This window comes from Telopea speciosissima, chromosome 6 (genome assembly GCF_018873765.1).
Source record: "Telopea speciosissima isolate NSW1024214 ecotype Mountain lineage chromosome 6, Tspe_v1, whole genome shotgun sequence".
NCBI lineage: Eukaryota > Viridiplantae > Streptophyta > Magnoliopsida > Proteales > Proteaceae > Telopea > Telopea speciosissima.
In genome coordinates, this window is record NC_057921.1 from 54,877,285 (window position 1) to 54,900,001 (window position 22,717).

Below are 22,717 nucleotides of genomic sequence, written 5' to 3' on the forward strand. Positions count from 1 at the left end.
ATAACATTGATAATATTACCATGAAAATACAGAGTAGTCAAGTGGTAGACAAATTAACTAGAGGTGTCAAATAGTCAGGGTCGATGGTTTGGGCCCAGTTCCAACTTAAGGGTAACATATATGAGTCAAGACCTAGCGTTGGTCAAGTGTTCATTTGCTGAACGCTTGGTCACGGGTTCAAATCCTGGAAACAGTCTCTCTAAAAACAAGGGTAAGGCTGCGTACATCTGACCCTCCCCAGACCCTGCTAAACGCAGGAGCCTTGTGCACTAGGTACAACCTTTTTTTTTTACCCAAGGCCGGCCTGAGTTGAAGCCTCGACCTTGTATATATATACCTCAAAAGGAGCATTGCTTCTGTCATGTTTTACTCGTTAATTAAATGCAATATCTGTTTTAAGAATAATGGATCGGTCAAGAATAAAGCAACCCTCATTATGGTGTTTGAATGATCTCATCGACCCAAGTTCTGGTGGCTATCATGACCTTTAACCAGTGTATGGGAAATGCTATAACTCTGATATCACTAGTTGAGAATTCAGATAAAACTCACCTTTAAAAGTTAGTTATTGAGAGGGTGTCCAAATCCTTATATGCATTCACATTAGACTATTCACATAAGATGTGAGATAATCGCTTTCATGTAGAACCCCAACACTCAACTTTTACTCACTACTAGTTTTGAGGATTGTTGGAATAATGTGTTTTGTCATTTAATCTGGAAAGCACAAAAATGATTATATATCCTTAAGAACTATTTGACTAACACAGGTTCCATAATGGTAAATTTAACTAGAGGGTGTGGATATATCCTTATATATCCTCTAACTGGTCCCGTTGCATTGATGGAGGGTCCTTAGAGACAGAAACCGCTCCTTTATCCCCTTGGAATGAAATCATGGCAGTAAATAAAGTTTTCAAGTCCTTAAATAGTTGAATAATAAATATAATCACAATCTATTGGTACCACAGACAAAGAAACAAGGAAGAATACTTAAAAAAAAATATGAACATCTAACCCCAAATAAACATCAAATATAAGAGTAAAAGACAAGAAAAAACATAAGAAATGGAAGAAAATATGTAGAGAAATCATCTAACTATTGTACAGGATCGTCTCAATCAACTGAGACGACTAATTCTGCAATCGTATATCATCACAAAGATAAGCTCACTCATTTGGGGCTTGTGAGGTCGGAACTGCATTGTTGGCCACAATAATGGCATAAGATTGGAAACCAACATCTTGCACCATGGCTAATCAGACTGGGGCTTCAGCAACCCTGTGTTACATAATCTGCTCCTTATATGGTATTTTGGATTTTCCATTCATGTGGGTAACATACAGAAAATACTATAAAAGAAATTCTCACACAATTCATCCTATACCACACAACAGTCGCATGAGATGGTTCTCTTTCTGTACGCTAATTCAGATCCCAAAGAAGTTTCCGTGCAGGAGCTGGTGGGGCAAGCCCAGGAATATTCCGAATGTCCTTGTTATTAGGGTTCACAAGCTGGAAGTCCAAACAGAGGTAAAAAAAAAAAAAAAAGAGGATAAATTACCATATTCCAAATGAGTAAAACAAATAAAGGGTTGCAGGTACAATAGCCAACAATTTCACAAGTAACATTATCTAACTAGCTCACTAGATGTAGGTCTATAATCAGCCCCCCAAGTATATCCAAACCAAAATGTGAATGCTGAATTGAATCAATCAAAAATTGAAAATTCAAATATCCTGTTTCTGGCATGGACAAGATGCACATACACAGTTGCAAGATCATACAACTAAAGGTTAGGATCCATCCTACATGAAGAGAACCATTAAGGGCCTGAGATCCACCATGCTAAATGAACTTTACTCAAAAGGTTTGAGAAGTCGACAAAATAGGTAATTTTGACCCCTGTCAAAACCGAAATGTTTCTTCAAAATGGTCGAAATTTGCAAAAAAATAAATTGGGAAATGAGGGAAAATTATGGAAATACACATGTATGGATAATCAGATGAATAATGCACCCTATTTTGCTAGTGTATAGCAAAGGTATTGTGTCCTTTCACCTATATATAAGTTTTTTTTTTGGGGGGTTGCAAGACCACCTAAGGGGCCAGCAGGGTGCCCATGGGGATCCAAGGGGACCGCACTTATTTGGGAGCATGGGGGGTAGGAGAGCCGATAAGTCGACCTCCCTGGACTACAACCAGACCCACTGGGCACTGGCTGGCTGCCGCCACTGCATTACAAGCACTTCCCCCTACATATAAGTTATTATGCACATAATATAATATTGACACCAAGTAATTATTCATACTATTGTCCATACACTTTCACGAGCCAACAAAACCTAATGTGGTTACCAAATTATTATATGGGCCTAACAAAGCCAATCCAACCTAATTACTTTGTGGAATATGGGTTTCAAGAAAGTTTAAGGACAAAAAAATTAGGGTACCTGAAGTAAAAGAAGCTTTAAGGAGGATGAAAGTAAGGAAGACACCAGGTCCAGATGGGGTCCCAATAGAAGGAAGAGCATAGGAATCTATGGTTTATCTTGGCTAACCAAGTTTTTTAATAAGATTATGAGTACAAGGAAAATGCAAGAGGAATGGAGAAGCATTGTGGCTCCCATTTATAAAAATAAAGGTGCTATTCAGAGTTGTTATAACTATGAGGCATAAAACTAATGAGACATACTATGAAATTATGGGAGAGGGTTATTGAAACTCACATTAGACAAGAAACTATTATTACAGAAAACCAATTTGGTCTTACACCACAAAGAACCATGATAGAAGCTATTTACTTACCTAGGAGACTCATGGAAAGATTTAGAGATTGCAAGAAAGATCTCCATATGGTCTTTATTGATCTAAAAAATGCTTATGACAAAGTCCCTAGAGAGTTAATCTGGCAAGTACTAGTGAATAGAAGTGTTTCAAGCAAATATGTAGACATACTTCAAGATATGTACAATGGTGTGTTGACTGCAAGAACTGTGGGGGATCAAGGTAGTGACTTCCCAATTTCAATTGGGTTACATCAAGGATCAGCTTTAAGCCCTTATTAGTTGGCACTTATCATGGATGATTTAACAATAGACATTCAAGATGAGGTTTTTTAGTGATGTTTTTTGCCGATAATATTGCTTTGCTTTGGTTCCTAATTTCTTGCGATTCTAGCTTTTATTTGAGGTTTCTTCCTGTCCCTCAAGTCCCTAGATATCCCCCATTAGAATCTTACTTAAGCATTCAAACATTGTTCAAAGCTAATAAAAAATAAAACCAAGATGATGAGTCAAAAATTGTTCAAATCTAATAAATAAAAAAAAATTAAACCAAGATGATGAGTTTTAGGGACTTAACTTTTCTTGAAATTTTACCCCAAATGTGTGCAAATATCATTGAATCTCCTTCCAATCTTATCATAGGAGCTTAGATAGTTAAGGAGAGATTTGAATCTCCCAAGATTTGTAAGTTTTAGAACAATTTGAAGCATTCTAACTCCAATTTTGATATTTTATATGAAGAAAGTAAAATAAAATTTCAATCATTTCAATTAAAGTTTTTGGTATTTCAATACTTTTGTTTTGATTATTTCGATGAAATATTGTATTCTTTTGTTTCCATGTGATTTAGTTTCAAGGTCCATGGAATCCAAAACAATTTTCAAAGTTCAACAATTTCGATTGAATTTTCAAACCTTGCTTCCTTCTATACTAGGAGTCTAGGACACACAGCTAGAAATCTCATAAATGGGTAAACCCCGCCCTCCAAAATTCATCCAGTTCATCTTTTTGAGAATAAACTCTGGCATTACGATGCCCACATACCAAATAATCGAAGGTGGTCAATTTATTATTAGAGAGACACTATTTCAACCAATTAGAGATGCAGGAACCTTTTCTTTTCCAAACGGTCAAGACATTCTATGCCCATCGTATTAGTTCCAAGATCCAACTTTGGAGACGTTTGGAATTAGAAATAAAGAACTCATCACAATTGTGCCATGAAACATGAGAAATAACATGTTTACAGGAGGTGATGACACTCGGTGTGTATGGTTGAAATTTACACTTAACACTTAACATTGCATTTTTTGCTTTCAAGAAAATATACTACAAAGGAAAATTCCCAAAAAAATGTTTTCAGAGCACCCCGAGAAGTATAAAATGTCCGATTCTAAATCAATCTTGGTAGTTAAATAGCCTGGTAAGCAAAGTAAATCTAGTCTTGATGTTTCAGCATAGGAGACATGAAACAAAGTGCCCATTAATTATAAACCTAATGGCCTTTATTCCCTCTTCTCTTCAATAACTATAACCTATCACTTGTAGAAAAGCTGAAGGTATATTTTCACTCCAATTGGTTAAAATATGGGATACATAGAAATTAATAATTAGGCAAAGTTTCTCTCAATGGGCACACCAACAAAAATAGGGGAACGAGCACACCTAATTGTGTAGAAGGGTGATTGATGCAGATTGCAAGAAAGAAGATGGGCCGGTTGTTTTGGGTTTGGTTTAGTTTATTGGGTACAACTGAACCTATGGTTTAAGTTAGGCTTAATATGGGGCATGGGCTTAGTATTTTTTTGTTTGCTATAGTGATGGGTCAATCCTATAAGCCCAAATATTAGGGATTGGAGTCTTATACGGGATTAAGTAGTTTGTTTGTATTTTGGTATTTATTGTTTGTTTTAGAAGATTTAGAGGAGATTTGCATGGAGGATATTCTAAAAGATCGAATGAAAATTTACGTGGGCCCCATGTGATTTGAATGGAGAGGAGAATATCAAGAAGATTGCTGGCTGGAATATTCTGTTAGATCCACTACTACTTTAGTTTCTATTTAGAATAGTTATTTTATTCTAGGAGTTGCTATTTTGGTTTTATTTTTGTGTAATATCAATTAGATCTTCATTCTAGAAAAGTTGCTAGTTTTTAGAGTTACTTTTTTTGTAATACAACACATATCATAAAAAAAGCAAAGGAGGCACAGCCTCCAACGGTTTTGAGTGATTGAGAAGCTTGCCTTTTGCCTCTTTGGGTCAGTGGTGATGGTGTTCCTTGGACTGTGGTGATGCAGCCCTAGCCCTATTGTGGGGAAGCAATTGGTTGGGATTGGTGGTGATTCCTTCCTGCAGGTCTAGTGGTGACTCTAAGTCATATCCCTTTTATTTCTTCTTTCATATGTTAAAAAAACAAAAGGTGTTAGAAAATTCTGTTATCAATATTGATTTGACCCTCTATACGATCATGTTGCAGTTGATCTCTCGTTGGCTATGCTGGTTCGAGACTGTTTCTGCATATTTCGTATCAGAGCTTAGGGATGGCAGATGAAATCAACGGTTGTCGTATTCTACTTCCAATTGAAGGATGATCATGCAGTTCTAATTCAGCATCGATACAAAACTGGTGGACGAGTTTATTTTCAAGACAGGAAGAATTGATGCAGAATTCCAGCAAGAAACATGGGCCTGTTGTTTTGGGTTTGGCTTAGTTTATTGGGTCTAACTGAACCCATGGTTTAAGTTTTCTTTAGGTTAGACTTAATTTGAGAGCCCAATGAGTTGTAAGGGTCATGGGCTTATTATTTTGTGTTTACTATTGTAATGGGGGCAATCCAACAAGGCCAAATATTAGGGATTGGAGTCCTATACGGGATCAAGTAGTTAGTTTCTATTTTGGTGTTTATTGTTTGTTTTAAAAAATTTGGAGGAGATTTGCATGGAAGATAATCTAAAAATTAAACGTAGAATTGTGTGTGTGAGCCCCATGTGATTTGCATAGAGAGGAGTTTATCTAGATGACGACATCATCTAGAAGATTGCTGCCTGAAATATTCTGTTAGATCCACTACTGCTTTAGTCTCTATTTTGTGATAGTTTCTTTTATTCTAGTTCTATTTTGTAATAGATTTAGTTGCTAAGTCAACAGCAATACAGGAGTTGCTTATTTGGTATTATTTTTGTTTAATAGCACTTAGATCTTCTTTCTAGAAGAGTTGCTAGTTTTTAGAGTTACTTTTTTTGTGATACAACACATTATAAATAAAACAAAGGAAGCACAGCCTCCAATGATTTTGAGTGATTGAGAAGCTTGGTTGTTGCCTCTTTGGGTCAGTGGCGATGCTGTTCCTTGGACTGTGGTGATGCAGCACCAGCCTTATTGTGGTAAAGCAAAAGGTTGGGAGTGGAGGAGATTCCTTCCCGCAAGCCTAGTGGTAATTCTAGGTCATATAATGCATCCCTCGGTCATTCAAGCATTTGTGTACTCTTTTGAAGTCAATTTTTCTATACTCCAGCTTCCATGTGATTAACTCCTTTTGAGCTAAAACTTGACATGTGAAAAAGGGACATTGGGTCCACCTGTCCACAAAATTTCAGCCCCATTCAACCTGCCACGAGGAAGAAAATAGCTTTTGTCCGCCCATTTATGTAGACATTCTCATCGAGAGAAACTAAAAAGATATAGATTTTCACCATAAATTAGAAGAAAAAAAATCAGAATACACACATATATACCTTCACAATGATGATGGCTATGACGCCAATGACAATCAGGACAAGCATGGCCATTATACACTTGTCAGTTGCAACCTAGAAAGAGGATGACAAGTAACAACAAAAGTAACAAATATGAGTACCACAGCAACAAACACAACTCAACATAATACTGGAAAGAAGAAAAAGAAAGGAGATGGAAAAATTTTAGAAATTGACCTGCCTACCAATTTCCTTAACCAGTTTAGATGCCTTCTTGATAGAGAAGTGGATCGAGTCCAGCTCATTGACAATCCTACTCATTTGTTCTGTCTAAACATAGAAATTACAACAAAAAAAAAAATTAGTTCCCAATATGGAAAAAATAAGAGAAAAATAAACCAAATAGAATGTAGCAATAAGCCTGAACTTTTGGAATCTTTGATCTGGAATCTGGTCAAATGACACAAACCTGTTCCTTGAGAGCAGCTGCCGTCTCAGCTCCAACATTGATTGTTTGTTGAACAACCTATAACCATGATAATATTTAGAACATGTCCCATGTAGATCTGAATAAGTTATAATTTGGAATAATTCAAACTATTGAAGTTGAATTTTTCTTCTCAATCTTGCTCAAACAGAAGTTATGTCATAAACAGGGATACACATCAAGGCAAACCATGATAATTTTTCTTATCTTTTTTTACTTTAAAATATATCAACCATGGGCCCCTTTTTTTTTTTTTTTTTTTTTTTTGGGGGGGGGTGGGGGGTGGGGAGGCATAATACAACATCAAGGCAACTGCAGTACCAACTGGAAGCTCGTTAACCTTCCGATTTTGTTGAGATAACCTACTCTTATTAAAAAAAAAAAAAAAAAAAAAAGAGACAACTTGCGAAAAAGACCAATCATGCAGGTAATTGGTATCTGATTTATCCTCTTTCTTCTGCCCAACTATACTTTCAAAAGAATGGACAACCCTCAAAACTGCTCCAACCCACCCCAACCACCCCCCCCCGGATAAGAGAGAGAGAGCAACCTGTGCACAACTGTAAACTAACCATCTACATTCTACGAAGCCATAAATGTGAACCACCAGCTGCATATTTCAATTTTCAACCAATGAGTCTACTGGCATTATCCATAGTCCTGATGTTTAATGCCCTGAGCAGAAAAGTTTCAACAAGGTTTTGAATCTTGGGATCAGAACGTGTGAATCAGCCTATCTGCCTCACTATCAGCAGTGTCCCATCTGATCTGTGATCCTGAGATTTAAAACCTTGTGCTTCAATGCACCACTAATGTTTTCCTTTTTCTTATAATGTCATTGAAATTCTTTCAATGGAGTTAGAGAACCAGCAGTTCCTGACATAGTTCCGGATTCCACAACAGCCAACATTAATGATGTAAAACAAAACAAATAAATAAAGAAAGATCAATGGCTGCTTGAAGAAGAAAGAAGAATTCTACAAGAAGCCTGTAACAAAGCCAAAGAGAAAACAAACCAGAATCTATAGAAGAAGAAGAAGAGAACTGAGAAGAGAGGGAGAGAAAAGAAGTTGGGAAAAGAGCTGGACGACAGATGGTGTGTATCTATAGTACCAACCTTCATGTCTTTATATATAGAAAAACAAATAAGAGTTACAACGGAATATGACTCTAACACCTCTTACCTAGCTAAACCTAGAAGCTAGTTACAAAAGAAACTGAAACATAACTATAATAGCAAACAGAAATAATATAACGATTAAATCCCAAATTACTTAGCTAAGACTACCACCCCACATATGTATCTTTAACAGATCCCATGCAGTTATATTTAGAAAATTTCTCAAGTAATATCAAAATGATCAAAGGTTCAATAAAAAGAATAAAGGACTCATGTCATCCCAAATCATCAAATAATGACCAGCACCAGCATTCTTCGCTACAGTACCTTAGAGCAAAACATACACCAAGAAGGGGGGAGGGCTGACCTGCTTTGAGCGCTCAATGGCCTGATCAGTATCATCCATCATATGGTTTCCTCTATCTATTAATTGTTGATTAGACATAGCTGAAAAAAAAATAGGTCCAGCTTCAGAAATAATTGAAATGAGCATGATGTTAACATCCATAAACTGCAAAAATTGGTTAATAAGGAAAAAGTTCATAAACATCAAAAGGAAGCATGGGTTTTTTTCCAACATATATAGATTAAACTATACCAACCAACATTGAAGGTGTTAGATAAGTGCAATAATCAAGGTTTAAAGATACAGGTTTCAAAGCATAAAATAAAAAACTTTATTATGAATTTATATATATAAATTTAGTGATGCATAACAAAAGAGAGAGAGAGAGAGAGAGAGAGATCTGCAACTTTACCTCTTTTTCGCCCAAATCTGTTTTGATACGTGAGTACTGTAAATCCCCAAAACTTGTTGAAATGGTGAAGATTAGGGTCATTTTTTATGCTAGATGATTTCCCCACACATCGGAAAAAACAAAAGTTTCCAAGGCCTTTGGTTGCTCCAGTTTTGAGTCATAGTTTCAATTTTGCAGGTTTATAGGAGGCATATCGAGTGTATCACCAGTGTCGGACCCATATCAGACTGTATCAGTCCTGTATTGATAGATATAGTGAAAACACAAATTGTTTTTAAAAAATAAGTAGTGTATCGGTAAGGACAAGATTTCGAGGGGCATGAAGTGACTGACCCATGCATTAGTTAGGTGCTACCAGCAAGTCGATCACCTAGGTTGAACTAGTTGACAAATCAAGTGGCTTGTCAAGTACAAGCTATTCAATGACTTTTAGGCAATTATGATTTTGGGATCAGACTTTGTAATTTAGCTAGAATTTTTTATCTTTATCATATTGGCCATACAGCAAAACAGAATGGTTGTTTTCGACTTCTTTTAGCATTCACCACTTTGGTATGCAAATACCACCAATCCGCTTTTTGTGGTAAATAGTAAATACTTAACTCAACTAAGCCTTATCCCAACTAAATGGGGTCGGCTACATGGATCCTTACCCTCCAATCAGCTCTATTCAAAGCCATTCTTTTTACAAGGCCTAAGCTATGCATATTTTTTCTCACCACTTCTCCCACAGTCATTTTGGGTCTACCCCTGGCTCTTTTAGATCCTTAAATCTGAATCAAATCACTCCCCCGTACTGGAGCATCTAAAGGACTCCATTGTACATGGACATGCCGCCTCAAACGAATTTCTCGCAGCTTATCATGCATCGGAGCTAATCCCAAATCAGATCTACTTTGTTCATTTATTATTATCCTTCCTAGTTTTACCGCACATCCGTCTCAACATCCTCATCGCAGCTACACTAAGTTTATATATATTATGTTTCTTAACTGCCCAACATTCCACACCATACATCATAGCCGATCGTATGAGTGCCCTATAAAATTTGTAAATACTGGTAAGGTGAATATCTAATATAATACATCTTATTTCATATTGTGGTCTAATTGTTGTCAGCATGTCATATAAACCCCTAACTTTAAAGAAGAAAAAAAAGATCATTTTATTTTTCTTGACTGGTCATCGCTCCGACATTGACTAGCCAATACTTCATCTCAAAAAACCTAAACACTTGAGGATCAACTCGCTGCTTCTTCAACCTTAAAATCAAGAACAGAATTTGCTACGGGGAAAATTATCTATTCACACTTTCATAATAGCAAACAGTTGTTGAGGCGTCGCCTAGGCGTCCAAGCACCTTATTAGTGTCACCACGCGTCCAGGCCCCCCCTCCAACGCCTTGGGTCGCAGTAACCACTATGATAGTCTATGAATCTAATAGACATGATATTTTAATTGTATGATTTATTATAACCTATGCATCTCATGCCCATCACTATGACATAATCAAAAGAATTTCAAGCCGGAGAATTTCTCATTCTAAATCCCATATCTTGTCTTCATCCAATTGCCAACACACCCTTCTTATTATTAAATAAAGACTTCATCTTGCTTCCTGAACATGATGTTTTCCTGTCCAATTATTCAACCAGAGACCGATTTTTATATGCTGAAAGATTTGGTCATGTATATGAGTTTATCATGTGCAGATCATTATCTACATGATACTAAGCCTTCAAGCAATAACATTAACATACTCCTTATTAAGTATTTTTATAGCACAATGGGCATTAACTGAACAGGAGTTTTGAGAGCAATCATAGTTGTCAAGGTGTCAACCTGATTTTGGACCCTCTCCAATGCCTTGGATCGCCTAGACGCCATGACAACCGTGAGTGCAATACAGATTATCCAAACAGATTTTCCTTTCATTTAAAATTTACAGCATCTTTGAATGCAGTACAATTTGTTTCCACAGATGTACCTTAATTTAGTATGGTATTATGACCTCTTAAGGAGCACACCACCACCTCTAGCTTCAAATATCTTCAAGTGTGAAGCAGTAAAAAGCTATTTAGCCATAGTGCACTGTTAAGTTTCTTTAGATGCTCCATGTCTTTTATGTGCTCCAGTCCTATGGAACAAGCCAGTAATTTAAGGTACATAGTGAACAAAAGAGGGTGGTTTAGATAACCATCTTATTTACTAGCTGTGTTTTCAGATCCAGCAACTTCACTCCCTCCTCCTCCTCCTCCTGTTCCTATTGATTCTGTCCATCCTTTAGCTTACCCATTTTTCTTGGGAAGACAAGCAAGTATGCTAGAGAGCTATTCAAGAAGTGCAAGCTGGTCTGAGATAAATGGGGGCCCATCAGTTTATTCAATAGATCATTGCCCATCCTGCCATAAATCTATATTAACTTCTAACCTCCTATTCATCTTCCCTAGTCTTACGCCCACAAATGTCCAAAGACCGCACTCATTTCATCTATGGACATCATACTGACACGGAGGGTGATGTATATGACAACCATTTCAATGTTTCCACTCTACACAACTTAAATTAGCAGAAATATTGGTTGACCATGGATAATGAAAAAGAAAACTGCACGGTAACAGATGGTGCATGCTTACAAGAAGCCAATAAAACATTCTCTTCATCACACCCAGGCCCATCAAAGAGATCAACTCGCTTGTTGTTTTCCATATTGCTTGCATATCTGTCATCAAATCGACGGTAATAAGAAAAAAAGATAACGAAGAAGGGGGAAATATGCAATGTTATCAGAAAGTTATCTAGCCATCAAACAAAGCAATTCGTAATTTTTTCATACAGCATAAGCTTATCACAGGAGTCAAGGACAACAAACTTTTACAGTTCAAATATAACAAATATTTCAAGACCATTAGGAATATAAACACCATTCTCCTAAAAATTTAAAGGGGGGGGGGGGGGGAGAACGAAGCAAAGAACAAGATATAAAGAAGGCCCAATGAAAATATACTGAAACTAGTATGACAAGGACCAGCATATGTGGTGACTCTTCCAGGTAAAAGAAGATCATAAAGTCCAGCCAATTGTTATCATATGCTCTAAGTTTAAGTTGAAAAAGATTCAACTTGTCTCTCACATTTTTCTCGGACATGACCTTGTAAATCTTTGAGCCACAGTGCAGAGGAAAAGGAAAACAAAGATCAAGTTAGCTTGCTTACAAAAGGGATTTTGTAAAAAATGAGAAAAAGGATGGATCCAAGGACAAGTGGGAGGGAAAAACAATAAGGGTGCGCTTGTATTGCAGATACTTGACATTGGCGTATTTTACATAGTTCTAACTTATAGATAAAATAAATATCCTATGTTCATTATTTCTTGGTGCACATTAAAAAAATAAAAAAAACAAATAAACTTGAATTCCAACATCATGCATTTCAGTGCCAAAATAGTTCCTGATTCCCGTAGAAACTCAATATATGAGTTCTCTGGGCACTCAAAACATCTACTGTGGGGGTGCTCCGGCCTCCGGGTGAATTTCATAATTCATGCATAACTGCACATCATAAACAAGTTATCACCCCACCCTCATACATAATGGAGCAATGAGAGTCTAGAAGAGTACGATCAATACCATGTCAGTCACCGATTGCACTCAGTTGCAAGGCCAACTAATCTTTTGAAGATGACTACATATACTAGTGGTGCGTATCGGTGTCAATGCTTTCTCCGACCCATCAGACCACTCATGTTTGTCCAAGATTTAACCATGTCCCTAAAATGAAACCTTTCCTAAAAATCTGGCTTTAACAATGTCTTTTATTTGGATCAAAACTAGGTTGGTCTGGGTTTGACAATTCAGGCAATCCAGGTACAGCTTGTCAAATTAGGATACCAACATGTAAATAATGTAATAACTAGAGATTGTGCATCTGTACAAGATATTGTCTCCAAAGCACTAAAATCATATTTAAACTGATTATAAGGTATTGCATGTCGAAGTGCTGAGGAATCAAGTCATTAGAAATCACAAATACACTTAATGGTGTAGTGATAAATAAAATAAAGTGTTCAATAAGATTGCAAAGTATGAATATATACACAGCTACAGGTCCTCATCCAAGATCAGAATCAAGGATCACGTGGGGACTTGGCATTGTCAGATCTAGACCTGATCCTTTCTAATTTTTCACTGCCCTTAATGGTGTCACTTTTGAGTCATCATTCACCAAGGTTTCTTTATATGCCAGACTCAACTGTGGGGCATGCCACAATTTCTAAAATGACAGAAATGTTCTTATCATGTTGATTGAACAATAAAGTAAAAAAGGACCCAGCAGGGGCTTTTGGAAACCATTTCTTGATGTTGACAACCTCCCCAGGGGAGCTGAAATTTTGGTTGAGAAGGAGGATACCTCCATCTATAGCTGCTGTTTGTGAATATACCTGTATAGCAGCAGGTTCTTGATATGCCTAACATATATATAAGTTGATATTTACACATATTTTACAACAGGTTTTTCTCAATCAATTTTGGTTGAGAAAGTTCCGTGTGTGTACTCCCATATATAGAGGGTGTTTGTGTATATATGTATAGCTTCTTGATTGCTTAAACATAGCTTAAGGTTGATATGTACACATATTTACAAATGGTGCAATGATGGTAAAAGGAAAAGAGCCAGATAAAAACTCAATCATTACAACAAAGGTATAGAACCCCTTATCGGTCAAATGAGGTTCCAGTTAGTCTTTTCTATAAGATTGAGGTGCCCCTAGTCTATGAATGGAGAGATGAGGGTGCAAAGGGGATCTGATTCACACTGGTCCACCAATGTTTTTTTGACATGTGGGATTTTAACTAACAAATCTAGGAGCCTTTTAAAATGAGCAATAGAACTCCTTGCAACCTCATTGTTTTATTGTCGTGCTTCTCCCCCCTAAAGTACCAGCAGCTTCATATTAACAAGAGAGAGAGAGAGAGAGAGAAACAATTGCCACAAGAGTGTATGGGCTACACATGTATAGAGTATAGACATGGCATTACGAAAATTTATATTTCAGCCTTTCAGGATCCTAATGCCACAGGCCATAACAGCACGTTGAATAATTCCCCATACATATTTAAAGAGATTCCCTAAAAAAAATCATAATTTTTCATGAACACTCACAAGCATGACAATAAAGTGAACCTAACAACAGTTTTTGGTCCACCAACAAAGATTAAGAGCTAAACCCAGACAAACACAGAGGCAGAAAATTTCTTGGGACAGAACCCAATACTACTCATTGCATGCTTAGATAAACCCATAGCATGTAGCAAGTGGGAAATGTACCAACAATCTTGCTTTTTGAACAGATGGTTCTGTATTAAAATAGGGCAGAGCCACAAAGCGCAAGTGCCTAGTGGGGATACCTCCCACATGCCCAAGCCATTGACTTAGTTACAAAAACCAAGTGCATATTGCTCTTGACCAATATAAGGCTTAACTCTCACGCATGTGCTTGAATCTGCAAAATGTGGGTAGGGGTACCAACAAGTGAGGTCTGCCCAGATTTGCTTAGGTTTATGGGAAAAAGCGTAAATTATAAGATATTTCCTGAACTCTGGTTCAGTATGTCCCTTCTTGCAGTGTTCTATGTGAAATCACTTCTGCCCAATCTATCTTCTTCTATATCTGTTAGCAACAACAATCTAAGCAAACTGAGGAGCAAAGTTGAAATTGGCTATCATTTGTAGCCAAAATGAAAGTCCAAGACAAAAAATGCCTACACATCATCAGTGACTAGTAGAGAAAGCAGCCACAATCAATAACGGGCCAAGCCAGGCAAAGAGGTTCACGAATATCTTGCTAAGCATCAGAACCTATACTCTAAGTACTTTGCCAGCTGCTATTAGTCCACTGACAAGCATTAAGACATAGGACAGTGGACAATGATAACCAAAGAAGGAAGTGCATTCGAAGTGATCAAATTTATTCCATTAAGAAAAGTAATATAGCAAGATATGTCGCAGTAGCTTATAAATTTTCCATTGTGACCACTTTCTTAAAAAAGAGAGAGAGGAACATCTAATTACCTAAAACAGTGGGCACCATACCAGTCAAATAGACTTCTTCCTCACAAGAAGGTCCAACAGACTATTCTGTAAAGATTGTAAGGTTATTCCTGGGGAAAGCCTAACCACTCAACATAGAATGGTGGTCTTGGACTTGCGCCTCACTTCTCAGAAACGTAGGATAAGAGAGTGTATTTGCCCTAAGATAAAGTGGTAGAGATTAAAAGGAAAGTCCTTGATTACATTTACGGATAAAGAGATCAAACAAAGAAAATGGGACATTGAGGTTGCCAGTCTATATAAAGTAAGTTGCTAAAGAGGTTCTGGGGGGAAACAAAAGGTATACAACATAATCCTAGAGAGACCTGGTATGGGATGATGAGGTCCAAGCAGACATCAAGACCAAGAAAGCTTGCTTTAAAACATGGCAAAGGTCTGAAGAGGTAGAGTATCCAACAAGATACAAGCTTGCCAGAAACGAAGCTAAGAAGATCTTGTGGAAAGCAAGGGCGAAGAAATATGACAATCTATAATCTCTATAATAATCTGAATTCGGAGGATTGGGAAAAAACTATTTGTAAGATAGCCAAAATGAGAGAAAGGATGACCAAAGATTTAGACCACGTTAGATGTATCAAAAGTGAAGATGGCAAAGTACTAATAAAGGATGAGGACATTGAAGAGAAGTGGAAAGAGTACTTCTACAGGCTTCTTAATGAAGACTCCACGAGTGAAAGGGCCGCAGAAAGTGACATTTTTCATATGGACACCTCTTCGCATAGCTATATACACGCAAAATTAGGATGTCTAAAGTAAAAGAAGTTCAAGAAAGATGAACGTAGGCAAAGCTCCAGACCCAGACGGGATCCCAATTGAGGTATGGAAGAGCGTAGGACTTTATGGTCTATCTTGGCTAACGAAGTTGTTTAACAAGATTATGATCACTAGGAAAATACCAGATGAATGGAGGAGAAGCATTGAGGTTCCATTTTATAAAAACAAAGGAGATATTCAGAATTGTAATAACTATAGAGGCATAAAGTTAATGAGTCATACGATGAAATTCTAGGAGAGGGTTATTGAAACCCACCTGAGAAAGGAGACTAGTATTTCGGAAAACCAATTCGGATTCATGCCAGGAAGATCCTCGACAGAGGTAATTTTCTTACTTAGGAGACTCATGGAAAGATATAGAGAGGGCAAGAAGGATCTATATATGGTCTTTATAGACCTAGAAAAATCCTACAACAGAATCCCTAGAGAGCTAATCTGGAATATCCTAGAGAAGAGAAGGGTGTCAAGTAAATACGTAGAGCTAATTAAAGATATGTATGCTGATGTGGTGACTAGCATTAGAACGACGGGAGGGCCAAGGCAGTGAATTCCCAATCTCCAATTGGTTTACAGATCAACCTTAAGTCCTTATTTGTTTGCACTTATGATGGACTACTTAACCAGAGGCATACAAGATGAGGTCTTATGGTGTATGATCTTTACAGATGATATTGTTTTGGTAGATGAGACAAAAGTAGTGATTAATGCCAAAGTGGAACAATGGAGATCAACCTTGGAATCAAAAGGTCTGAAGATAAGTAGAACTAAGACCAAATATATGGTGTATAACTTTAGCAACTCTGGGACAGATAATGAGGTGGTGAATATTGGTGAGAGGGAGATCCTGCAAAGTGGTCATTTTGGATATCTGAGATCAATCGTAAATAAGGAGGGCGACATTGAAGATGACAATACCCAGAGGATTAAAATAGGGTAGATGGAGTGGAGAGGTGTGACCGGAGTTCTGTGCCATCGGTGTATCCCTTTTCAACTTAAAAGGAATATTTTATAGGACTTTCATTAGACCAGCTATGATGTATGGTACGGAATGTTGGGGTGTGACGAAATGTCATACAAATAAACTTGGTGTTGCAGAGATGAGGATGAGGATGTTGAAATGGATGTGTGGGAAAACTAGGAAGGATAAAGGAATAACCATATTAGAGCTGGGTTGGAAGTAGCTCTGATCCATGATAAACTTAGAGAGAATCGTTTGAGATGGCATGGCCATGTTCAACGGAGGCCTTCAAATGCCCCAGTCCGGAGCAGTGACCTAATTCAGATTGAGGAAACCAAAAGAGACATAGGCAGGCCTAAGATCACCATAGTTGAAGTAGTGAAGATAGGCATGCTTAGTTTAGGCCTTGTCCCTGGCATGACTTTAGTTAGAGCTTAGTGGAGAGCAAAGATCCATGTGACTGACCCCATTTAGTTGAACTATGATGTTGTTGTAATTAACTCCATTTTCAAGGCCTGGTGCAAAATGTTGGGCAGTTCAGAAATGGTACGTAGCTAGGAAAGGTCGATGCCCTAGAGTTTGTGTCGATGTTGTGTGCACCTTCCTTTTACTTTTATATTAATTTTCTATCTCTACTAGGATCCATGTAGCCGACCCCATTAAGTTGGGATACAGCTAAGTTATTGTTGTTTTAAGAAAAGTAATATACTAGATGACATCAGTGGGTAGCAGAGTAAGTAGTCACAATCAAAAGAAGGGTAAGCCAGACAAAGAGTTTCATGAAAAACTTGATCCATTACAAGCATTATGGCAGTGGGAAGACACCCAAACGAATGAAAAATATTCTTCTTTTTTTTGGGGTGGGTAGGTGGGGGGATTGGGCACTGGAAGGAATTTGATTAGTTTTAGACTTCTAAACTTTGCAATGAAGAAAACATTAATGTTAATGAAATTCAGAAAACCAAGTATTACAAACAGAACCCAATTGAACAAACAAGCATGACAAATAGAATAGAATTGCAAAACCTCAAGACTGGAATCACATTATTCCGAACATTCATAAAGTAATCGAATATGGAGCGGGCATTGTCTATTGCGACCTCCTTTGCCTCCTCTTTACTGCTTCCATACAAGAAGAAGAAGCATCTAAATTGTAATTTATAAAAATAGATAAGACGCTATTTTTCACCAAAATAAGCCAAAGATGATCTTTCCCACACATAATGAGACAGCAGATAGGAGGAAAGCTGTTGTAGCAGAAGATGATTTGTTCCAAATATGAAACTGGCCCAACTACAAACTTTTTGTAATTGACCTTTGTATTCAAGAATATGATTGCAGTAACATCATAAATTAGCAAAGAAATTAATAGCTAATGCACACGAGAAACTGGTTAACCATCACAAAATCAGATAGTTATACAGATGACCTGTAAATGCAAGGAGTTTCTGCATTGAGTAGGTTCTATATACAGATAAAACTGGAAACTTCCAAGTTATAGTTGATAACTTACTGTTTTTTTAGAGCAACATAGGAATTCAATTCCTTGATCTGCACAACAATGAAAAAAAAATGAGTTACGTTGAGCACATGTGATGAATTTGGAATACACGTTTAGAAAATCATTGAGTGCCTAAAAATAATATATATCTCAAGAAATGGAACTCCACCATTGACTGTTTTTTGTCAGTGAGCATCCTGTTGTCGTCCGGACTATTTCTACTTTCTCCTTCCTTCAGTCCTCTATCAAACTCTTTGATAAGCCTGTATATAGAAAACATTAACTATAAGAAAGGTTGCATTGAAAAGAAGATTGTGCTGTCCCTGTCTGACTTTACAAGAAATTAGGGCCTTGCCTTTAGGCTTTAGCTATGAAAATAGAAAGGATTTCAACATCCTATAAATCACATTGTTTTAGAAAATCTAGAAATCTAAGTAAAAAGGACTAGAGAAAATTAGTCATCAGATTCCAAGAATAACTAATTAGGCCCCTTCTCAATGCAGCATCTACATGTGCAATTTGTATAGCTGTACTCCTTTATACTGAATCTTTTGACATTTATAATATTCTTTTAGTTAGATATCTATAAAGCTTGGACATCATATGCAAGAGACATAGTAAATAGGACTAGAGAACACTAATCCAATCCCTCCCCACTGGAAATCTGTATTTCACCATTCTGATTAAGTATTATTTAGTGGAGAAGAAAAAAAAACCATGACAAGTATTGTGAAAAAGATCATTTTCCTCAACCACTGATCAAATCACTTCTCCCATCTATCTCTAAACATAGAAACCATGATTAAGCTCTCTTTAAATGGAATTTCGTTTCTTTTGAATTTTGTTCACCATTTTAATAAACAATGACTTAAATGTCCTAGCCTACTAATTCTGCTCAGAGCATATTTCAGTGTTCCAAAAATTCATATAAGTATTGATTAGCCAAAGCAACCAACAACACAAAAATACACAGAGACCTAGTAGAGATCATACCTCTTACATTCCCGCATCTTTTCTGTAAGTTCTTCCAATTGCCTACTTTGCCTGTTAGGGTCCTTAATCTTCTCCAATTTCTGAAATCCATTTCTGTGCAAAGAGAAAGAAAAGTTCCATTAATCGGGAACTGAACATAGGAACCACATTTTTTGACAGATACACATATACCAATATCTGTCAGATGCAAGCGCAACTACTACGAATGATAGACAATTGAAATAAGAAATTCGGGAACTGCAATACTTGTTGCTTTTCTCTAATAGTTCAGTCAACATTCAGGTTCAAGTGTCACGTTTAATTAAAACTTATAGCTGAGACTAGCTATATAACGACGAGTTGAAATCAATCACCAGAGACCCCAGATCTAAAAAATGCATAATGCACCAATAAATCTCTACATCACTGACTCTTGAAATGTAGCTATTCGAACTTACGATAGAGCCCGGAAAATATCACTAATCTGTCCATCGATTTCAGCTAGCTCCTCACTGATTGCAGACAACGAATCCATCTCAAATAACGATATTCCAGAAGCAATAGTCTTGTTTCACGATTTAAAAAAAGGAAAAAGCCGCGCTTTCCAGTCGAATAACAGATCTTGGATATCAAAGCATCAAAAGTTTTCAAAATGCAGATCTTCGGCAAGTCTCCGTAAACAAGTTTTCAAAATTGGTTCAACAATAGTAACGATCTCTGGCTTTCAAACTGAACAAAAAAAAATGATTTCAGGCACCGAAGTATCAATGCAGAACCGATTCAAATCGAAGAAAAACGTAAATATATGATCGGATCCGATGAATGCAGGTCGTATAACAGAGTTAGATCGACCGGGGAAGCCCAAATCTAGGGCTTTTTTCGGCTTTCCCGGTACTCTTTGCGGGGGGAAGAGAGAACGAACCAATTCTCGTATTTTCACACACACAATTTTTTTTGAAACTATCTTTTCTCTTCGCTCATTCGCTGGCGTATATATATGTCCCGAACTTTAAGCCGTTTAAACCTCCATTTGGAACGGAAAGCACGTGTACTGATGCTGATTCGATGTCCTGGTGGTAGTTTAATATATTAAACTGGCCTTCCTAAGCGTTGGATTTGATTACTATGATCTCGACGACATAAGTGACAATTACTCAGAGAGAGAGAGAGTCGTCTCGGAGTCTCCATTTTTGACATATCAGCTTCTGTGAACCATCGGCTTGGACAAAAGTCAAATATATCTGACCAATAATTAATCCAATCCACGGTTGTTAGACACAGACTTTAATGAGACCGGACGCATGGAATCATGTTCATGTGACCTGGTTGCTTAGGTGGAAAGCTGGGGCTAAGGACGAACTGACAAACCACTATCTCATGGAGCAGCTCAGCATGTTCCATAAAATGATGGTCCAACGTCACATCGATAGGTAAGGTTTTTTGAGAGGGGGGGTCTCGGGGGATTAAATCCTCTCCAGTGCGGGTATATGGGGGTTCACGACAGTGCGGCCAGCTCGACACATGAAAAAAGCTTCGTCCAAAGGTCAAAGGTGCGAGTTCACTTCAAAGTAATTTTTTTTTTCTTTTTTCTTGAGTTCGACACTGTTAGATGTCGCATCTTTCACGTATCAAGTTCTCAAGGTCGCACTGCCAAATTAAGACATTGCAGAGAATTTTTTTCCGGAGTCTCAGTTTAACCAAAATTGCTCATGGGTTCACATCTAGAAACATTCTCTTTGTGAAAATAGGGGTTAAGTTGCGTACATTATGATCTTCCCTACATCTTACAGTGGTGGAAGTTTCGTGCACTGGATACATCCTTTTAAAGGACATGGTTAATCCTCTTCAATGTGTTCCCAAAATGTTATGACTCAAGTGGAATTTGATAACTTGAAATTGATTATCTCCAACCATCTCATGGGTAGCCATCGATTGAAGTTTTTGCAGTTTGTCATGATATTATACATTTAACTAAATAACATTATTGACTCCTTGGTTAGGAAGGCCTTCTCGATGGTCAGACTGGTTTATTTTCAACCTTTATTTTCATGAGCTTTGTACCTTTAAAACCTCGACTAATTCATGTCCCTCTATAGGAACAATTTCCACCTCTCCTATTTATTTTCTTTATATTCTTAACGCCGCCCCACAGGCCCTTGGTAGCCACCTGTCAAATCATTATTGCCTTGTTGCCAGCAAAGAAAAAGATTAAATATGAGAACCATTTATCACAAAAAATATTGATTTCTTGGTGTTGCGTGTGGAAATCTCCGATGCTTGGTTCGCCCACGGATGAGCCTGCAAAGACCAAGTGATGACCACAAGGGAGCCGGTGTGGCTCCGGCCTAGGGCTCTCTGATGCTCAAGTTAGATCATCAGTGCAACAGCGTAACAGCTAGTAAAAAGTCAGATGAGGAGTGGTGCTCCATACCTGGGTATTTATAGAGTGAGGACGAGATGAGGCGGTTGGGAGAGTCCTCGTATGGTAGGAGGCCTTCTTTTGGAAGGCTCTCTAGCGTAGAGCGGAGTGGAGAGCTATTTTTGGGGTCAGGCTCTTATTAAGGTAAGAGTCCATGTAGAGTGTGACTTCGTATCGCGTTGGGATCGTGACTCGATTCTTATCCCGTGATTCTCGAGATGCGCTGACGTGGCCCCGCGATCCCCGGTGGGGCGCTATGGTAGCTTCCATGTAGGAGGGCTCGGCCTGGGGGGTCGGCCTAGTCGGTCGGCCTTAGCAATCACCTCTGCCTGGGAGGTCAGCCCGAGAGGTTGTTCTCGATAGCCAGCTCGACCAGGGGTTTATGGCTGACCTGTGTGAGCTCGGCTCAGAGCTCGGCCTCAGCCACCGGCTAGCTTGTGCGAGTCTAGCTCTGTCAGGTGACTTATCGGAGATGGGGTAGGCCCGATTTCCTGCTCGGCTCAATTCGGTTCTCGGACTGAGGTCAGGTCGGCCATGTGGCAGCCTCTGATAGATGGGGTGTTTTATGCCCCATCACTTGGGATACTATGCATAAACCCCAAGAAAAAATTGGGGGTTTAGGCTTTAACCTAAGTTCCTTACATAATAGATCCCGTCTATAGACACTTGGATGGAGAATTGTGACTAAACTTAATTCCTTGTGGTTTGAAAGTTAAATATTTCCCTCAAAGTGTATTTTAAACAAAATGTTTGTTTCTAAGAAGGGTCTTGGATATGGAATAGTATTTCTCACATAATTCTTTTCTTATGTGTGAATGTCTATTGGAAGGTGGGTATTGCTGTCTTTATTTACATTTGGGATGATCCATGGATCCCACGATGGCCTCAATTTTATATTGGATCTGTTATGATCCTAAATCCCTCTTTCTATTATGTGACTGAACTACTCTGAGGACAATATTGTAATACCACTTAGATTTTTTCCATTTTTCCTTGGGACATTGCTTCATGCATTGTTCAGATTCTTTTGCCTCTATATCCCATTTGGATTTTCTATTTTGCCCTTTTGTCAAAAAATGGAATACTTATAACTAAAGTGACTGTCAAGTTCGCAAGTACTCTGTCCTCTTCTC

The 22,717-nt window shown here is 37.8% G+C and overlaps 1 protein-coding gene across 1 annotated transcript; it reads right to left on the reverse strand.

Annotated features, from left to right (window-relative positions):
• Positions 1–1,392: 1,392 nt before the first annotated feature.
• Positions 1,393–20,069, reverse strand: LOC122664526 (novel plant SNARE 11-like). Its single transcript, XM_043860377.1, has 10 exons — positions 19,624–20,069; positions 19,187–19,279; positions 18,363–18,456; positions 18,206–18,243; positions 11,488–11,573; positions 8,461–8,540; positions 6,956–7,012; positions 6,724–6,816; positions 6,526–6,600; positions 1,393–1,516 (listed from the first exon to the last, which is right to left on the reverse strand). Exons 1-10 carry the CDS (start codon positions 19,698–19,700, stop codon positions 1,427–1,429), a joined length of 783 nt encoding a protein of 260 aa, XP_043716312.1. The 5' UTR covers positions 19,701–20,069; the 3' UTR covers positions 1,393–1,426.
• Between the last annotated feature and the right edge of the window lie 2,648 nt (positions 20,070–22,717).

Bases quoted from the DNA above. Each gene is read 5' to 3' on its own strand.
- LOC122664526 (XM_043860377.1), bottom strand. From the start codon at position 19,700: ATGGATTCGTTGTCTGCAATCAGTGAGGAGCTAGCTGAAATCGATGGA. The intron at 6,817-6,955 runs GTTTGTGTCATT...TTCTATGTTTAG, and splicing joins CAGCTGCTCTCAAGGAACAG to ACAGAACAAATGAGTAGGAT. The intron at 1,517-6,525 runs GTATATATGTGT...TTGGACTTCCAG, and splicing joins TAGCCATCATCATTGTGAAG to CTTGTGAACCCTAATAACAA.